This window comes from Ranitomeya imitator, chromosome 9 (assembly GCF_032444005.1).
Source record: "Ranitomeya imitator isolate aRanImi1 chromosome 9, aRanImi1.pri, whole genome shotgun sequence".
Classification (NCBI taxonomy): Eukaryota; Metazoa; Chordata; class Amphibia; order Anura; family Dendrobatidae; genus Ranitomeya; species Ranitomeya imitator.
In genome coordinates this window covers 81447126-81465374 of record NC_091290.1, presented here as the reverse complement: position 1 = coordinate 81465374, position 18249 = coordinate 81447126, and the positions used below count along the sequence as shown (strand labels likewise).

Here is an 18249-nt window from a genome sequence, read left to right as displayed (position 1 = left end):
AGAACAGGAGAAGTCCCAGAAGATTGGAGAAGGGCAAATGTCCCTATCTTCAAAAAGGGAATGAAGATGGAGCCAGGAAATTACAGGTCAGTGAACCTTAGTTCTATACCAGGAAAGTTCTGTGAACAAATTTTTAAACATAATGTAAGTACCGTACTTGGATAAAAATACAGTAATTAACCAAAGCCAGCATGGGTTTGTAGCAAACAAGTCATGCCAGACTAATCTATTTTCCTTCTATGATGGAATCACTGACTTTGTGGATGAGGGAAATGTGGTAAGTATAGTATATCTCGATTTCAGCAAAGCATTTGATAAAGTATCTCATACTATCTTCATTGAAAAAATGACCAAGTATGGGATTGACAAGGCTACGGTTAGGTGGATTCATAACTGGCTCAGTGATCGTACTATAAATCGTTGCACATCCAATTGGAAGAGTGTTTCAAGTGGAGTACCACAAGGGTCTGTCCCTGTCCGAGTGGTGTTCAGCATTTTTATAAATGATCTTGGCAAACTAAGGAAATTTGCAGATGATGCAAAGCTAGGAGAGATAGCTAACACTAGAGAAGACAGAGGAAGGATTCAGAAGGACCTAGATAAGCTTGAACAATGGGCAGCGACTAAAAGAATGGTATTTAACAGATAGAAGTGCAAGATTTTATATCTGGGCAGGAAAAATGAAAATTACATCTACAGAATGGGAGGAATAGAACTAAGCAACAGCACATGTGAAAAAGACTTAGGTATACTAATAGATCACAGACTTCACGAGTCAACAGTGTAATGCACCAGCAAAAAAGGCAAACAGTTCTAGGAGGTATTTAGAGAAGCATAGAGTTTAGATCACATGATCTAACAATCCACCTGTAATCCTCCTTGGTCAGGCATCATCTGGATACTGTGTCAGTTCTGGGCACCATATTTTAAAAGACATTGAAAACTGGAGCAAATTCAGAGAAGAGCTACCAGGATGATGAGCGGACTTCAAAGTATGTCCTACGATGAACGATTAAAGGATCTGGGAATGTTTAGCTTGCCAAAAGAAGGCTAAGAAAAGACTTAATAGCTGCCTAAAAATATCTGAAGGGATGTCACAATGTAGTGGGATCATCCTTATTCTCATTTGCACATGGAAACACGAGAAGCAGTGGAATGAAACTGAAAGAGAGAAAATACAGATTAGAATAAAGAAAGGGCATGCACTCAGATAGGAGGAGGCAGGTGCATGCTGAACCTGCATGTGGTCCAGTTAAGTCATAAATAAGTATCAAACAGCCGCACTCAAGGTGTAGATTTTCAAATGCAAAAGTTAAATGACATTTTATTGGATTCAACACAGTAGAATAAGGATGTTGAGGTAACGTTTCGACCCCGTAATGGGCCTTTATCAAACCTCACTTGTTGTGTAGTCAATTAAAGAGAGGACATATCACAGTGGAAAAGCGAAGAGACACCGCAGTAGGCAAGTACTGATTTGAGAAAGCCTCCTCTCTTGGCAGTTTTGTTGTGTTACCATATTATTTCCATTTGATGATAATGGATTTGATGTTGCTCTGGGCGATCATTGGAGATTGGGTTTTGTTTTGTTTTTAGAATGCAACCCTGACTTGTACTTTTCCACAACTTCGTTCCTGACTTGTTTGGAGATCTCCTTAGTCTTCATTGTGTTCTTTGGTTAGTCCTGCCTCTTGCTTAATGGTGTTAAGACTATTTTATGTTGATTAGTGATGAGCAAACGTGCTCGGGTAACGTGTTATCTGAGTATCTTTGGTGTGCTCGGATAATACATTTGAGTCCCTGCAACTGCATGTTTTGCGGTGGTAGACAACCGCAACACATGCAGGGATTGGCCAACAGACAATCCCGACATGTGTTATGGCTGTCTACAGCTGGAAAGTATGCATGCCCAAGATACTCAGAAAACAATCGAGCATGCTCAGATAACACGTTTTGCGAGCAAATTCGCTCATTTTAGTTAATGGCCCAAGTCTACACTCTTTAGTAATTTTACCTGAAAAGTGATGTGCAATGCATGTAATGTATCTGTGGGAACAGCACAAAAATTGTTACAATGATGGACCACAGTGCTCATTCACTATCAGCACGTTCTTAGTGGGGAAAAATGTTATAAAACAGTGAACAACCTGTGCACTACCACTTTATACAACTCCATGGATGGTACAAAAACAGCCTAGCACGCTTATTTAGTTGTCCATGTATCTCTTATAGAGTTGTAATGCAGCTGTGGGGTGCATGACCTGCTGTATACAATACATCCCAACCATAGGTGTACTTGTAGGGACGATAAACTAACTAGGGTCCTTGCTATCTGCCTTGCCGGTCAGTAATCAGAGTATCAAGTGAAGCTGCAGAGTGAGGGCCACAGAACAGTCGTTACATTGCACCACTTACGGATTATTTGTAAAATCGGCATGGAATAAGCTGGTCCATGTGCGAGGAGCTGGAGAGCTCTGTATGTGTAAGAATACCTTAATGATAGGTAGAGAACAGAAAAATCTCACAATCTTACACTCCTTTCATAAGGTGAATAATAGCTTTTGTAATTGGTTTCAAACTCTCAGAAGCTAATGGCATGTCATTGAATATATTTGACTGTGCCAGTTTTGACTTAAAACTTCAATGTGTATGAAAAAAGCCTATTTGTAAAAGCTAATTTTGAAAAGCAAAGGAAAAAAAGCCTGCTGTAACTAATGAAATAGCTGATGACAAAATAGTAGTCTTTTTGATTTTAATCACAAAAAAATAAACTGGTAGTGACAGGTTATGATGGATAGATTTGACATCTCAGCAAATCACTGTCATTGATTCAATTATTCTAATTCAGAATAAAAGCTGTATACAGTATGTGTTTATGCTACAGTGAAGTTTCCCCAGTGATTGACAGTCATCAAAATTCATGACTATTAAAACCCAAGTCTGCATTTGCAAACCATTTTTATAGAGAAAGTCTTCAGAGCTTTTAGATTAATTTCTTAAAACATGTTGACAACGGATCCTAGATAACCATGATGTGGTACAATTATTATTATTATTATACATTTTTATAGCGCCATTTATTCCATGGCGCTTTACATGTGAATACGGGGCAAATATAGACAAATACATTAAACATGAGCAGATAACAAGGCACACGAGTACATAAGGAGGGAGGACCCTGCCCGCGAGGGCTCAATGAATAATTATAAATATATGTCTGCACAAACTAGGACTAGAAGGCTAGTAGTCATACTGCTTGACCTAAGGATTCACAAATGGATCTAATAACTAAGAAAGGTCTACTATTGGATAATTCCAATCTCATCAGCATGTCCTTACCTGACCTATCCTCCAGCTACATTCTATTATCTGGTACTGTTCAGATGCTGAAACATTGTAGAATCCTCGAGGCCCCAATAACCACAGGAAGGCTGTCAGCCAAATTATGCTTCACCCGATCGTTCAGCCAACAGTTCTCTCTGCCGTTTCTACCACACACGATTACTTGGCCGAGCACTCCTTTCTTCTCTATGAAAGCTACCAACAGCCATCTCTGCCAGTGGCTTGTCTCCAAGAGAATAAAGTGACTGATATTTCCCCGATCAGTTATGTAGCGCCCCCATACACATTAGTGTTTCCCGAACCTGTTGATTTTGGCAAGTGTGGCAGACATTAATCTAATGTGTATGGGTGGCTTTAGGGTTGGATGTTGATGCCACTGGCCCAGGTTACCTGATCTTAGGAGATCTGAAAAATAGTTGTTGTTAATGTAATGTTGTGGTCTATGATTTAGTAATAGAGGAAATGTCGCATTAGCATCTGCATTCTACGGACCTATCTATATTAGGTCCCTAACTATTCCACAATATGACCCTCACGTGAAATGTTATTACCCATCTTTTATTACCTGTTTACAATCAGCATCTTAGGTGACATGATTGTAGTGGAAGTTGGCAAAAGAAATTGTTTACAAATATTAAAAGTACTGGTATTTTGTGATTTGCAGATTGCCCTTGATGTTAATAACACATTTGACTAGCACAAGTGATCTGAAATAACGACCTTGTGTTCAATCGAAAGAAATTAGAAATATAAAGAAAAGCATTACCCTCTTCCTTCCTGGGAATCTACATTTGATTTAGGTTTGAAAAAACAACATGAAAAACTCCATGTATGTTTCCAGCCAAGTGATACATATACATCAGCAATGGTAATGACCCAACAAGTCTGCTGAACAGTGTTCACTCTTCCCCACAATAAATTCTATTATTTGTACAGTAGCATTAGCTATGCAGTCAGCGTCGAGGTGCCCCTACTCCTTAGATCTCTCCTGACTGCTCCATGCACGTGAACTTGTGTCTTGACTTAGACAAGCACTCAAGTGTTTTTCATGGGGAGGGTGATAAGCTCAGGCACTTTTGTTGGTGGTTTATTTGCTCAATTTTTGTGTGTATTTTTCTTTTATACATTTTACTATTGATGTTGCAAACTCAGGATATAGCAGTTACATTAATAGGTTATGTCCAACCCTGGTAAAAGCCAATAAGTAGCCAGAATTTTACCAACATGAGTCTCGATGTATGATGCTACTATAACGACACAGTAAAACATCTTCATAAAAGACAAAATGGACAAAAGAACATAAAAAGAAAAATAAATTAGAAATCAAATTATGGAAAGTCATACATTCTCCATCCCAATTATCTTAATTGTCAGGTGTTTGCAGGCAAGATATTCGGCACACTATTACTGCAAAGAACGTTTTGTATGTGTGTGTTTTCGCCCTGCATTTACACTATTTATTCATTAAGCTCGAGTGAACATTTCAGAGTTACCAGCATTAATGTATCTGTCAGTTTGAATTTCAATCTAGAATTTAATCTGTTGATGTAATCTCTCAGTGTTGTTGTAAATTATTTAAAACTATGGTTTTAACAGAGAAGAAAGAAAAACATATTAAATACGCTTTTTGGGGAAAATAAACTGATAGACTTTTTTATGATAAATAAACATATGTGACTCCTTGTTATATAAATGTTTAGATCAAAAAGTGATGGTTGATTTCTGTGCAATCTGTTCAGATTCGCATACATTACCATTTTTCATCAGGAAATAGTGGTCCGCGGAAAAAAAAATCAACTAAACACCACGAAAGAATGAAATAATACGTGCATTAAATGGGACATGAGATTCATGGTCCATAATTTAGAGAGCTCGTCAATAAATAATTCAGGATGTTCATGCACTAAAATACTAATTAGTAATGAACATATAGTATAATAAAATAGTATATTATGCTCTCCTAAAAATATTAAATAATATTATACTTACAATAAAAATATAAAACAAAAATATAAAACAACATTTTATATTCGTGTACAAAAAAAACCAGACGCAGCCAGTTAGACCAACACTATTTTAATAATAATATTCCATTAATAATATGGTTTTATATGTTGATGATGATGGTGCCCCATTTGGAACATATCTGCTTAGCAAAAATCACTAGAAGTCCAGGTGCTTCTTGCCCGCGGCGGCAGAGCCACATCCTGAGCTCAGCAGTTTGGTCGACCCTGCCAGATCCTGTTTGCTTGAACGACTCACTGTGTCTGACAAGTCTGGAGGCAAATGCAGTCTCTGCGGAGAGAATGGGAATGGAAATAACAGAACACAACCATTATTAAATGTTTATTTGAAGTAGCACACGGCCTACCTTGTTAGTCATTCATGTAGTCATTTAGTTTTACATGCTACATAAGTATCTATAAATCTCTTCCAAACCATTTATTTGAAATACAATTCACACGTGGAGAGGAGACGCACATTTCAATGGTGACTTAAAAAAAAAAGTGGACACGTATACAATATGAACTCCTCTTATGATAAATCACGACCTACAAGGATTAGATTTTCAAGGAAACTCTTGACATATGCATTTATGTCTTGTTACACTTTGTATATGGTCATCTACATCCCAGCTTTGGGGAATGCGCGACATGCCCCCTTCTGGGTATGGTTGTATCAACATATGCCTCTAATCCCTCTGCTCTACATCTTCATATAGAGGAGATTCAATCTCATCAGTCGAGGGCCATAGGACCTAATTGGAGGAAGTCACCCAGGGTTGTCAGGGGTTTCATGGTTACTGAAGCAAGAACAGTATGTTCTCTGTATGCTGATACTGAGGAAGGCTTGACTCATGGGCCATCACACCATAGGAGCCTAAGAGATTTCTATCCCTCCACATTACTGCTCAATGGATTATCTAATCCAGTCAAAAAGCGGTGTAGAGCTGGCCAAAGTTGTGTCTTTATTTTTCCAAGGGAGCTGCTGTCTCAACTGTATCCAGAAACCCCATAAACGTTAATCAGGAGGGCCATGCGCATCACAACCACCTCTACTATATGAGGCTGTGATAAGGGTGGGGCGGTGTTCAAATCCTAATAGGGGCATTCATCTAATTTTGACCCAGGGCCTCTCAAACATTAATCTGGCCCTGGTCATGACAATCGTTATCAGTTTCTACATGCATTTAAATACACAGTAAGAAGCAGTATTATTCTTTTTCAGGATGCTGGGCTGCACAGGTGACATGTCTGACCCTGAAGACTATGTAAAAGAAACAACTGCAAATCCTAATACTTACTGAAGGATTAAAGGAATTTGTCTGTTTTTAGGCTGTGTATACATGTTCCGGATTTTTCACGTTTTTTTTCACATTTTTGTGCATTTTTCTCGCGTTTTTTTTGTGCAGATTATTCGCATTTTTACCCGGAGCATCCCAATGCATTACATAGCGGGAAATCCACGATAAAACCATGAGAAAAACTCATCCATTAAGCATCCTATTAATAGAATGCAATCCACAATTTTTGTGCACATGTTGCGCTTTTTTCTGCGAAAAAAACGCATCGCAGCAAAAACGCAGCATGTTCATTAATTTTGCAGATTTTTCGTGGATTTCCCACTATTTAATGCATTGGGAAGCTCTGGAAAAAATGCGAAAAATCCGCACAAAAAACGTGCAAAAAAACACGAGAAAAATGCGCAAAAAACGCGAAAAAAACCACATGCGGATTTCCTGCAGAAAAAGTCCAGTTTTGTTCAGGAAATTTCTGCAAAGAATCCTGACGTGTGCACATAGCCTTAAAAATCCTTTGTGTTAGAATGGTTCCCTGAAAATGTAACAGTGTTCCACCACTGAAAGCTCATACAAGCAGATGTAGTCTTCAGGGAAATTTGGCAGCAAGTGCTCCATTCCTTATAGCACCACTATAGAGGAAATGGAAGATTACATGCTGCCCAGTGGGTTTTTCTGTGTGATGCATGGACATGTTGATTTCTCTAGAGCAAGAGATGCTCTTCGTAGCTACTCTCCGCTCACTGGGAATCCAAAATGAGGGACTTTTATAATTCTATGCCAGAAACCTTTACAATATAGAAAAAATATTTTTGAATGAAATTCAGTCACTATTTCATAATGGTAAAGTCAATATTACATGGTTCTTATTACCAGCGTCACAAATGAGGGTATATATTTTGGATTCAGTATAAAGCTTGCCCCTGAATGACGGCTTTTAAAATGTTGGTCACACAGTAACACACATATATGTAGTATACAATCATTGCCAAAAGTGTTGGCACCCTTGAAATTGTTCGAGAAAATGAAGTATTTCTCCCAGAAAATTATTGCAATTACACATTTTGTTAAACACATGTTTAAATTCACCCCCCCACTCCCCTGGTAAAATATCAGCGCGATGAAAAGCATGACACATTTTCTTTTTTCTTTGAATGGATATTCAGATTGTTTTGGACATCTGGGAGAATGATGAGTGCTACATTGTGTCATGAGCCCTGTGTCATGCCATTAGTAAAGCATCCTGAGACCGTTTATGGGTGGGGTTGCTTTTTACCCAAGGGAGAGTGCCACTTAGAATTTTGCCTTAGATCACTGCCATGAAAAATGGACTGAAGGAAAATGGAAAACTGTTCTGTGGTCAGACGAATAAAAATCTGACATTCTCTTTGAAAATCAGGGATGCTGTGACCATCCAGCTTATCAGCACACAGTTCATAAGCTGTGACCATCCAGCTTGTTATCAGCACACAGTTCATAAGCTGTGACCATCCAGCTTGTTATCAGCACACAGTTCATAAGCTGTGACCATCCAGCTTGTTATCAGCACACAGTTCATAAGCTGTGACCATCCAGCTTGTTATCAGTACACAGTTCATAAGCTGTGACCATCCAGCTTGTTATCAGCACACAGTTCATAAGCTGTGACCATCCAGCTTGTTATCACCACACAGTTCAGAAGCTGCGACTATCCAGCTTCTTATCAGCACACAGTTCATAAGCCTGTAGCTCTGATAGGGTTGTATTAGCGCCTGAGGCATGGCCCGCTTATTACACATCTTAAAAGGTGCCATGAATACTGAGCATTATAGCTTGCTCACACTGTCGGTATAACACAGCCAAGTGCTATGCGATGTTTTCGGATACCACTCGGCCCAATGTTATAGTATATGGCAGTGCAGATATTAGATTATTTTCTCACGCTGATTCAGCGATATCGGATCACACACACCCATACAAGTCTATGAGTGCTTGTGAAACATCCGACTTCACTCGGATGTCATTGCACAGAGATAATGGAGAAATTAAGTTCCCCATCTTCTCCGCACCTCTGCTGCAATTCTCTCATGTGAGAGAATCAGATCACACTTAGATGACACTTGGCTTAAACTCTGACAGAGTTTGAGTCCAACGCAATTAGCATAATTGGCCCAATTCTCCCACATTTGAGAATCTATGCCAGTGTGAGTGTGTCCTTCGATAGAGGTTTTAGAACAAACATATGCTCCCATCCAAAGTATTTTTCAGGGAAGGCATTGCATAATTCAGCAAGATGATACTAAACCCATAGTGCATCCATCACAACAGAATGGTTCCACAGAAGAGTTCAGGTGATGAACTGGCCTCATGCAGTCCAGATGTTTCCACCCACCATAAAAAAAATTAAAAACATATGGCGCATTATGAAACTAAAAAACCCGCAAAGACGACTCGGGACAGTGGAGCAACAAGAACCTGACATCGGACCACAATAGGACAACAATCTCTTCCCAAAACTCCAGCAATTGGTCTAATTTCCCAGGCGTTTATAGACTGTTGTAAAAATAAGAGGGGATGTTACACAACAATAGATATGACCTGGGACCAATTATTTTTTAGACGCTAAAAGACAACGTATACACCTAAATGCATACAGGTACGCGCTGGGTAATAACAATAATAAGATGACCTATGTATCACACTAGACTAGTGCAACAAGAGTAATATGCTGGAAGAATAAAACAAATAAAATAACGCTATAACGTTAATAATAGTCCACTGAAAGAGTCCAAAAATATATAGATATATATGTGTGTGCATCTTCCTACCTCCAATACTGGGTCCTTGATATACAGCAGCGTTGAGGTATTGCCGAAGTAGTTCCAGAAGGTCTCCCAATGTCGTCCCAAACAGCAGGGAAAAGTCCAAGACAAGTGGCTGCTCCAGCCGGTAGCAGCCACCTCAAGCCGATCTCCGGGTGGGAGCGTGGTCTGGTAACCCTGAAGAAGGAGACAGCCGTCTCCGAAACGCGTCGGTAAGATTGATCTCTCTGCACTCCGTATTTTTTTTTTTTCTCACTCTCGGGTTCGGGGAGGCGGTCACGTGACTGGTTACGTCACGAAGGTCCTGCGCATCGCTTTCACTACATGCGGCGGCGTTCGGCTTCACCAGACCACGCTCCCACCCGGAGATCGGCTTGAGGTGGCTGCTACCGGCCGGAGCAGCCACTTGTCTTGGACTTTTCCCTGCTGTTTGGGACGACATTGGGAGACCTTCTGGAACTACTTCGGCAATACCTCGGCAATACCTCAACGCTGCTGTATATCAAGGACCCAGTATTGGAGGTAGGAAGACGCACACACATATATATCTATATATTTTTGGACTCTTTCAGTGGACTATTATTAACGTTATAGCGTTATTTTATTTGTTTTATTCTTCCAGCATATTACTCTTGTTGCACTAGTCTAGTGTGATACATAGGTCATCTTATTATTGTTATTACCCAGCGCGTACCTGTATGCATTTAGGTGTATACGTTGTCTTTTAGTATTTATTTTCACAAACCATTTGTGGAGGTTTGTTGGTGTCGCTGCAGGGACGTTGTAACATACGGATATTTTGCGCCACCAAATACCTATTGTATATTTTTTAGACGCTGCTGCCATCAATTTCTAAATGAGTTAAATTTTCAAATGAATGAAAAAATGTCCAATGTTCAACTTCTGATCTGAGTTCTATGCTTTAATGTGAATAAAATATGGCTTTAACAGATTTCCAAATCATTGTAGTTTGGTTTTCTGTTCATTTTGAAGAGTCCCAACTTTTTTGGAATTGGGGTTGCACATCTGAACTAGAGAGGTAGCACTAGAAGACTATTCATATACTATAATTCATTACAACTAACTGACACATAAACACTAAAGTGTAGACCTCATACTACAGCGAACGCCTATTCTGAGGCCATCTTATCTGTATTGGGCTGTAAATGATGTCAACATACAGAGTACTGCCTTTTACTCTGCCCATAAGTGATGTACCGTGGGCAGGTATAGTATTACTTTGGTAACACCCTGTAAATTATGATGACACCGGAAAAATGGTTCATGTCTCTCCATATGTGTGCTGCCAAACCCAAACAGTAACAATGAGTTCCGGTAGAAGTCCGTGATTGGGGTCTGTGCACGGCCCCAAAACTTTAAACGTTTGGGTGCGTCCATCTCTAGTCATCAGTGATGGAGATTTCTGTGTGCTTGTGTAAGAACTTAACCATCAGAGCCGAGTATTAACCATCAGAGCCGCTATGACAGTTTGTGCCCTCATCTTGGAACTAGAACTGTACCCTGTACCCTGGATGTAGTGACATACATACGGTTAAGAATATACAATTGTGTGGCGGTTTCAGTGCAGTTAGAAGAAACAAATTTAGGGGTTTCCAAAATGAGCTTTGAAAGCTCATTGCTCATTGACTCAACACCCGCCTCCCACTTGCATCTCGTTTGGTCATGTAGTAGTTCTCTGCCAGCAAAAGGGCATGCAAATGAGATACAAGTCCAGATTCAGAGAAGAACACAGAAATGAACCCAGTTAATTTTACCACAGAAAAAAAGTCCATACTCATCTACTGTGCTCATGGCCGTCAACAAGGTTACATCCGTCCACTGAAGATATAGGAGGGTGTCATCCATGTAAAGACTGATTATGTCATGTAAACGGCCTTCAAGACATCCACTGATCTTCAAAGCAGATCGAATAATGGCCACCAGTGGCTCCTTTGGAATCTTATATATAACGCTGGATGAGTCCTTTTGATGGGCGGCGCTTGCACAGTGTGGTGCCGCAGTCAGAGCATGCACATACTGCACTATGGCGCCATTTTAATGAACAAACTGTGTACGCGCATTTGCAGACTTTATCTTCAACAAAATGGCATCGGATATCGTGGTATATGCACACGCTGATTCTGGCACCATTTTTATTGAAGTAATGAACTAAAACGTCAACATAGCAGAGCGCACATGCCGGCCATCGCCAATGTCCTTATGGTCGATGCGTGCGCACTCCTATGTTGTCATTGTAGTACATTATTTTAAAAAAATGTTGCCGCAGGCAGCACGTGTGCATAAAACGATCGCCCTCGCCATTTTATCCTAGACACTGTATCTGCAAATTCACAGACACAGTGACTTTAAAAAATGGTGCCGCACAGCGGGGTATCACTTTACAGTAAATATCGCATTACAAAATTAACATAGCACTGCGCACGCCCACACTCCGGCGCAATTTTAATTATAATACACCGTGAACAGAGCGCTATGCAAACACCGCCCGTAAGTCTACTGAAAAAAGGGAGAAGATTACTTCAAGAGTAATGAAAAAAATATAATTAAAAATAAATTCTGGCATCAAGCGACCCTGATCTTCCTTTTACTTTAAAACAAAAACAGTTTCCCTTAAGACTTGCTTATGCTATGACCATCAACAAAAGTCAAGGGCAAACACTGGATACAGTTGGCATATATTTGCCATCTCCAGCCTTCAGCCATAGTCAACTTTATGTGGCCTTTTCAAGGACAAAATCCTTCCAGCAAGTCATGGTCAGAGTTTTCACTACTGAACAACAAGGCAACTAAAAGAAAGACAACAAATTTTCAAATTATAAAAACTTGATTCCAGCTCACCCAGTTGCTCTAGGCTAATCCACCGGCCTCGCCCTGGGCCTCACATCAAGGAAAGTAGAAAAATTGGAGTCCGGCTCAGCAGGACTGGATTTTGCTTTTCTTTTTAATTTTCATAAGAAAATATAGTGCGTACAAAAAAAAAATGTACATGGTCGCCATGACCCAGTCAACGCGCTTGGACTGCACTAGACAGTCTTACTCATGACTTTGGCTATGCACCAGTTCAGACTAGATTGCTGTTCAGTCAGTTTTTCTATATTTACTGTGTACTATTTTTTCTGACTTGAATGCCCCGCCCTTCAACATGCTGTGATTTTAATTACATCCAAACACAGTTGGTTCTGACCTTCCTATAAATGCAGGCTTTACCATGTTATTAGCCAGAGGTAAGTGTTCACACTAGGCAGACAGGTCAGCGACCCATCCGATCTGAGATTACCTTGACGTTGGTGGATGGGCTCACATTTTTTGGCCAAATCTTGTGCCAAGCATCTCATGTGTTTTTTCATAGATTTCACAAGCCATTATGCTATTCACAATTCATGTATCGCACATTTCCTTGCTTTAGTACAGTTGAGTGCAGCCATTGATCTATTTGGTATGTAAGGCTGGGTTCCCATTGCGTTATGGGACCGCGTTAAACGGACAGCGTTGCACGGCGAAATTAACGCCGTGCAACACGGCCGTTAACGCGCCCATTCACGCTAATGGGAACGCGCTTCACTAGCGCGTGCCATGTTCGGCACGCGCTAGCGACGCGCCGGTGATTCCTGGCGCGCTGCGGACGCTGCTTGCAGCGTCCGAGGCGCGCCCGCGGTCCGTTCCCCGCTCTCGCAGATCGGGGATCTGCGAGAGCGGGGACGTTACCGCGACCCCGACCGCAGCCCCATAGAAAACATTGCGTTAGCGCAATCCGCTAGCGCTAAACGGATTGCACTAACGCAATGTGACCCTAGCCTAAGTCTTTTTTGGTTATGCACCAGTTCAGACTAGATTGCTGTTCAGTCAGTTTACCTATATTTACTCAAGACTTAGTCATGAGTAAGACTGCCTAGTGCAGTCAAAAACACGTCGAATGGGTCATGTCGACCATGTAAATTTTTCTTTGGTATGCACTATATTTTCTTTTGAAAAAAAAAAAGAAAAGAAAAATCCAGTCCTGTTGAGCCGGACTCCAATTTTTTCCACAACAGAGTTTACACCAAAAATGTGGTTTGCAGAGACGTTTTTGCACAATATTTTTTTTGTTTTCAGCTAATACTTTAATGAAAGTAAAAATGTACCAATAAAAATGCTTGCCATGGATTCAATAGCCAGTAAAATATAGCAGGCATCCCTGTCAAGTACACGCAACACCGGGTCCGTGCATAAGAGTTTAAGCCATTTAGTGAATACAAGTTCAATGTCAATCACGTTTTTTTTTTTTTTCAAACTGCACCAGGTGTCTGAAACCCCTGTAAATCTATAGGTGCTGACTTATTGATGCAATCTGTATTGGTATTAATCCAGGACAATATATGAAGGGAACTAGTATGGTGACCAAGAGTTTGTTTTTATCTATTTTCAGCGTTGTCTGTATATTCAGTAAGACCTTTTTTGTCCACGTTTTGATATTGTTGATGTTATTTTAGCCGAATATCAGTTCTATTTTACTATGGCTGTATATGTATATGGCTTCTCTAAATCCTTTTTTACCTCAAAGATCCATCTGATGTTATATTACCGTCTTTGTTTTGGGGACAGTTTACTGCACAATATATAGTCCTGTGATGTGACTGCAAGTTTAAATTTGCGGTGATGGGTAATCAGTAGGAAAAATGCCGAGAAATGGACAGTTGCCATGGAGATGAATGTAAAAGCAAACTGCCCGAGTGTCGTTACACTGTCCGGATGCTGGAGATGGACAGCACTATACATTTATATTTTAGAATAACAGGGTATCCGATCTTCAATAGAAAACGAGCCGGTAAACAAAACATCAGACACAAAGAGAAATGTTAGCTAGAACTAAACATCAGCACGTGTTAAAATTGTTGTCTTGCCACAACAAATTCTGTCTATTGCCCTGTCAGGGAAAATGTCCATCATGAGGGAGTGGGGTCTCTACGCTGATTCGTATCCCTCTCTAAGGTGGATCTGGTGAATGAGTGCATACTTTGTGTGAACAGCCATTTTTTTAAAATGACTACATATAATAGCTGCTACGGGGAAAATGTAAAGCTTCCAAGATCCAGTCCCAGGTGGAGACCACTGTGGCTGATATTAAAGGGTTTAGAGGAGCTGCCACCAGAAGATTATTGGAGGAGGGATGTTTCTAATAAAATGTTTCAATGCCTACCCAATAAAAGGTGAAGCCTTGATAAAAGTGATCTCCTGAAGTGTCATTTGGACATGCCTAAAGACTACATTGAAAATTTTTATGATCATAAACCCCCATTGGTTCCCATTAAGGAAGTGCGCTAAATACACACTGAAGAGTGCAAGAAATTATAGTACTTCCTTAAAGCATTGAGGATTCTCTCTACAAAAACGTCACTTTGTGAAGAATGTCACAAGAAATCAGTGTGAAGGCCTTCCTTTTAACACCTTTCCGCCAAAGCCAGTTTCACTTTCCTGACCAGGCCACATTTTTCAAATCTGACATATGCCACTTTATGTGGCAATAACTTTGAAAAGCTTTTTTGAGACACACTGTACTTTATGTTTGTGGTAAATTTAGAGTGCGTTTATTTATGAACATAACAGAAATTAGCTGAAAATTTAGAAAAATGCACAATTTTTGAACTTTGAATTTTTATGCCCTTCAAACAATCAGTCCACACAAAATAATTACTAAATAACAACTACGGTATGTCTACTGTATGTCAGCATCAATTTTGAAATGTCCTTCTATTTTGTCACAATGTTAGAAGACTTAAGGTACCGTCACACTAAGCGACGCTGCAGCACAGCGGCCGGAAAGCACAGCGGTGACGTCACCGCTGTGCTCTGCTTTCCGGCTGGCCGGCGTACACAGTGCAGACTGCAGAGAAGCACAGCGCTGGGGACAGACAGCGGAAGGTAAGTATGTAGTGTTTTTTTTTTTTTACTTTTACGCTGGTAACCAGGGTAAACATTGGGTTACAAAGCGTGGCCCTGCGCTTAGTAACCCGATATTTACCCTGGTTACCAGTGAAGACATCGCTGGATCGGCGTCACACACGCCGATCCAGCGATGTCAGCGGGAGATCCAGCGACGAAATAAAGTTCTGGACTTTCCCCAGCGACCAACGATCTCCCGGCAGGGGCCTGATCATTGGTCGCTGTCACACACAACGATTTCGTTAACGATATCGTTGCTATGTCACAAAAAGCAACGATATCGTTAACGATATCGTTCAGTGTGACGGTACCTTTAAAGGGCTATTCTTATCGTGTTTGTTCAGCAACACTCAGCTGCATAGCCTTTCAAAGGAGAGTAGTTACTATGATCTCAAGAGTTAACTCGTCAGCCTGAACTGCAGGTACTACTAGCTTAGTCTTCAGGCTCTGGTGGTTGGTCACCACTAAAACAAGCTGTACACTATGTACAATAAAACTCTCATTGCAGGAAAGTCAATTTAATAATATGATAATACCTCTTTAACCCCTTTCTGACCTTGGACGTGATAGTACGTCCGAGGTCAGATCCCGTTTTGATGTGGGCTCCGGCGGTGAGCCAACATCAAAGCCGTGACATGTCAGCTGTTCTGAACAGCTGACATGTGCGCGCAATAGCGGCGAGTGGAATCGCGATACAACCACCGCTATTAACTGGTTAAATGCCGCTTCCGGCCGCGCAGCTGGAAATGCGCTCATCGCCGACCCCGTCACATGATCGGGGGTCAGCGATGCGTCGGCATAGTAACCAGAGGTCTCCTTGAGACCTCTATGGTTCCTAATGCCAGCTTGCTGTGAGCGGCACCCTATTGTCGGCGCTCATAGCAAGCCTGTAATTAAGCTACATAGGAGCGATCTGATGATCGTTGCTATGTAGCAGAGCCGATCATGGAGGCTATTGAAGCATGGCAAAAGTAAAAAATATAATGTTTAAAAAAATATGAAATAAATAAAAAAAATATAAATGTTTAAATCACCCCCGTTTCACCCCATTCAAAGTAACACAATAAAAATAAAATCAAATATACACATATTTGGTATTGCCGCATTCAGAATAGCTATCAATAACAAAAAGGATTAACCTAATCACAAAACGGCATAGCGAGAAAAAAATCGAAACGCCAAAATTACTTTTTTTGGGTCGCCGCGACATTGCATTAAAATGCAATAACGGGCGATCAAAATAATGTATCTGCACCAAAATGGTATCACTAAAAACGTCAGCTCGGCACACAAAAAAATAAGCCCTCACCTGACCCCAGATCACGAAAAATGGAGACGCTACGAGTATCGGAAAATGGCACAATTTTTTTTTGCAAACTTTTGAATTTTTTTTCACCACTTAGATAAAAAATAACCTAGACATGTTTTGTATTTATGAACACGTAATGACCTGGAGAATCATAATGACAGGTCAGTTTTAGCATTTAGTGAACCTAGCAAAAAAGCCAAACAAAAAACAAGTATGGGATTGCACTTTTTATTGCAATTTCACCGCACTTGGAATTTTTTTCCCGTTTTCTAGTACAAGACATGGTAAAACCAATGAAGTCGTTCAAAAGTACAACTCGTCCCGCAAAAAATAAGCCCTCACATGGCCATATTGATGGAAAAATAAAAAAGTTATGGCTCTGGGAAGGAGGAGAGCGAAAAACGAAAACGGAAAAACGGAAGATCCCAAGTTCATGAAGGGGTTAAAAGCTAAAGCAAATTTTCTTTTTTTTTCAATTAAATTTTATTAAATTTACAAAACTTGTATTTTTAGAGACTACTAGACTTTTAAACTGACTTTAAGGGGCCTCTGCCAGAAACCTCCAAACAAGATCCATTTTCACCACAAGGTTTGGAAAACAGCATTCAGAAAGTTTGTTAATTCTTCAGGTGCTGCACGAAAATTAACGCAAAGTTGCGTTTATTTGTAAAAAAAAATTTTTATAGCAATTTTCAAATGTATATTTTTATGGTCTTAAATCAGAGACATATGTCACACAAAATAGATAAATAACATTTCCCCACATATCTACTTTACATCAGCACAATTTTTAAAACCTAATTTTTTTGTTAGGAAGATATAAGGGTTAAAAGTTTACCAACGATTTCTCATTTTTTCAACACAATTTACAAAAATTTTTTTTAGAGACACCACATTTGAAACGACTTTGAGGGGTCTATATGACTGAAAACACCCCAAAGTGACACCATTCTAAAAACTGCACCCCTCGAGGTGCTCAAAACCACATTCAAGTTTATCAACCCATCAGGTGCTTCACAGGAATTTTTAAAATGTGGAAAGAATAAATGGACTTTTTTTTCACAAAAATGTTACTTTAGACCAATTTTTTTTTTTTTATTTTCACAAAGGTAATTGAAAAAAATGGACCTCAAAAATTTGTTGTGTGCAATTTCTACAGATACCTTATAAGTGGGGAAAACCACTGTATGGCAGGAAGGCGAGCCATTTGACTTTTTGAATGCAAAATTTACTGGAATAATTAGCAAACGCATTAGTGTCACTCATTAACTAGTGTCACGCTTGGAAAGACACTGAAGTGCCTAAACAGTGGAAACCCCCACATGTGACACCGTTTTGGAAACTAGACCCCTCAGGGAACTTATTTAGATGTGTGTTGAGAACTTTGAAATCCTAGTTGCTTCAAAAACTTTATTTTTTAAAAGAGTAAGTGGAGAAATTGCACAGTACAATTTATTGACCAATTGGTCCTGAATACGTCGATACTCATATGTGGGAGAAAACTACTGTTTGGGCGTATCTCCTAAGTACGCAGATAACCCCCATATGTGGTGAAAAAC

At 40.0% G+C, this 18249-nt stretch overlaps 1 protein-coding gene across 4 annotated transcripts in view; it reads right to left on the bottom strand.

Moving 5' to 3' along the window:
* Positions 1 to 5402: 5402 nt before the first annotated feature.
* Positions 5403 to 18249, bottom strand: part of ELP4 (elongator acetyltransferase complex subunit 4) — a 637998-nt gene continuing 625151 nt past the window's right edge. For all 4 annotated transcript variants that reach the window (XM_069738980.1, XM_069738978.1, XM_069738981.1 and 1 more), the window contains one exon: positions 5403 to 5637. Coding sequence is in view for 2 of the 4 variants with exons in the window: in XM_069738978.1 (XP_069595079.1) it covers positions 5506 to 5637 (132 nt within the window). In the remaining 2 variants the exon portion in view is untranslated. The remainder of the gene's footprint in view (positions 5638 to 18249) is intronic.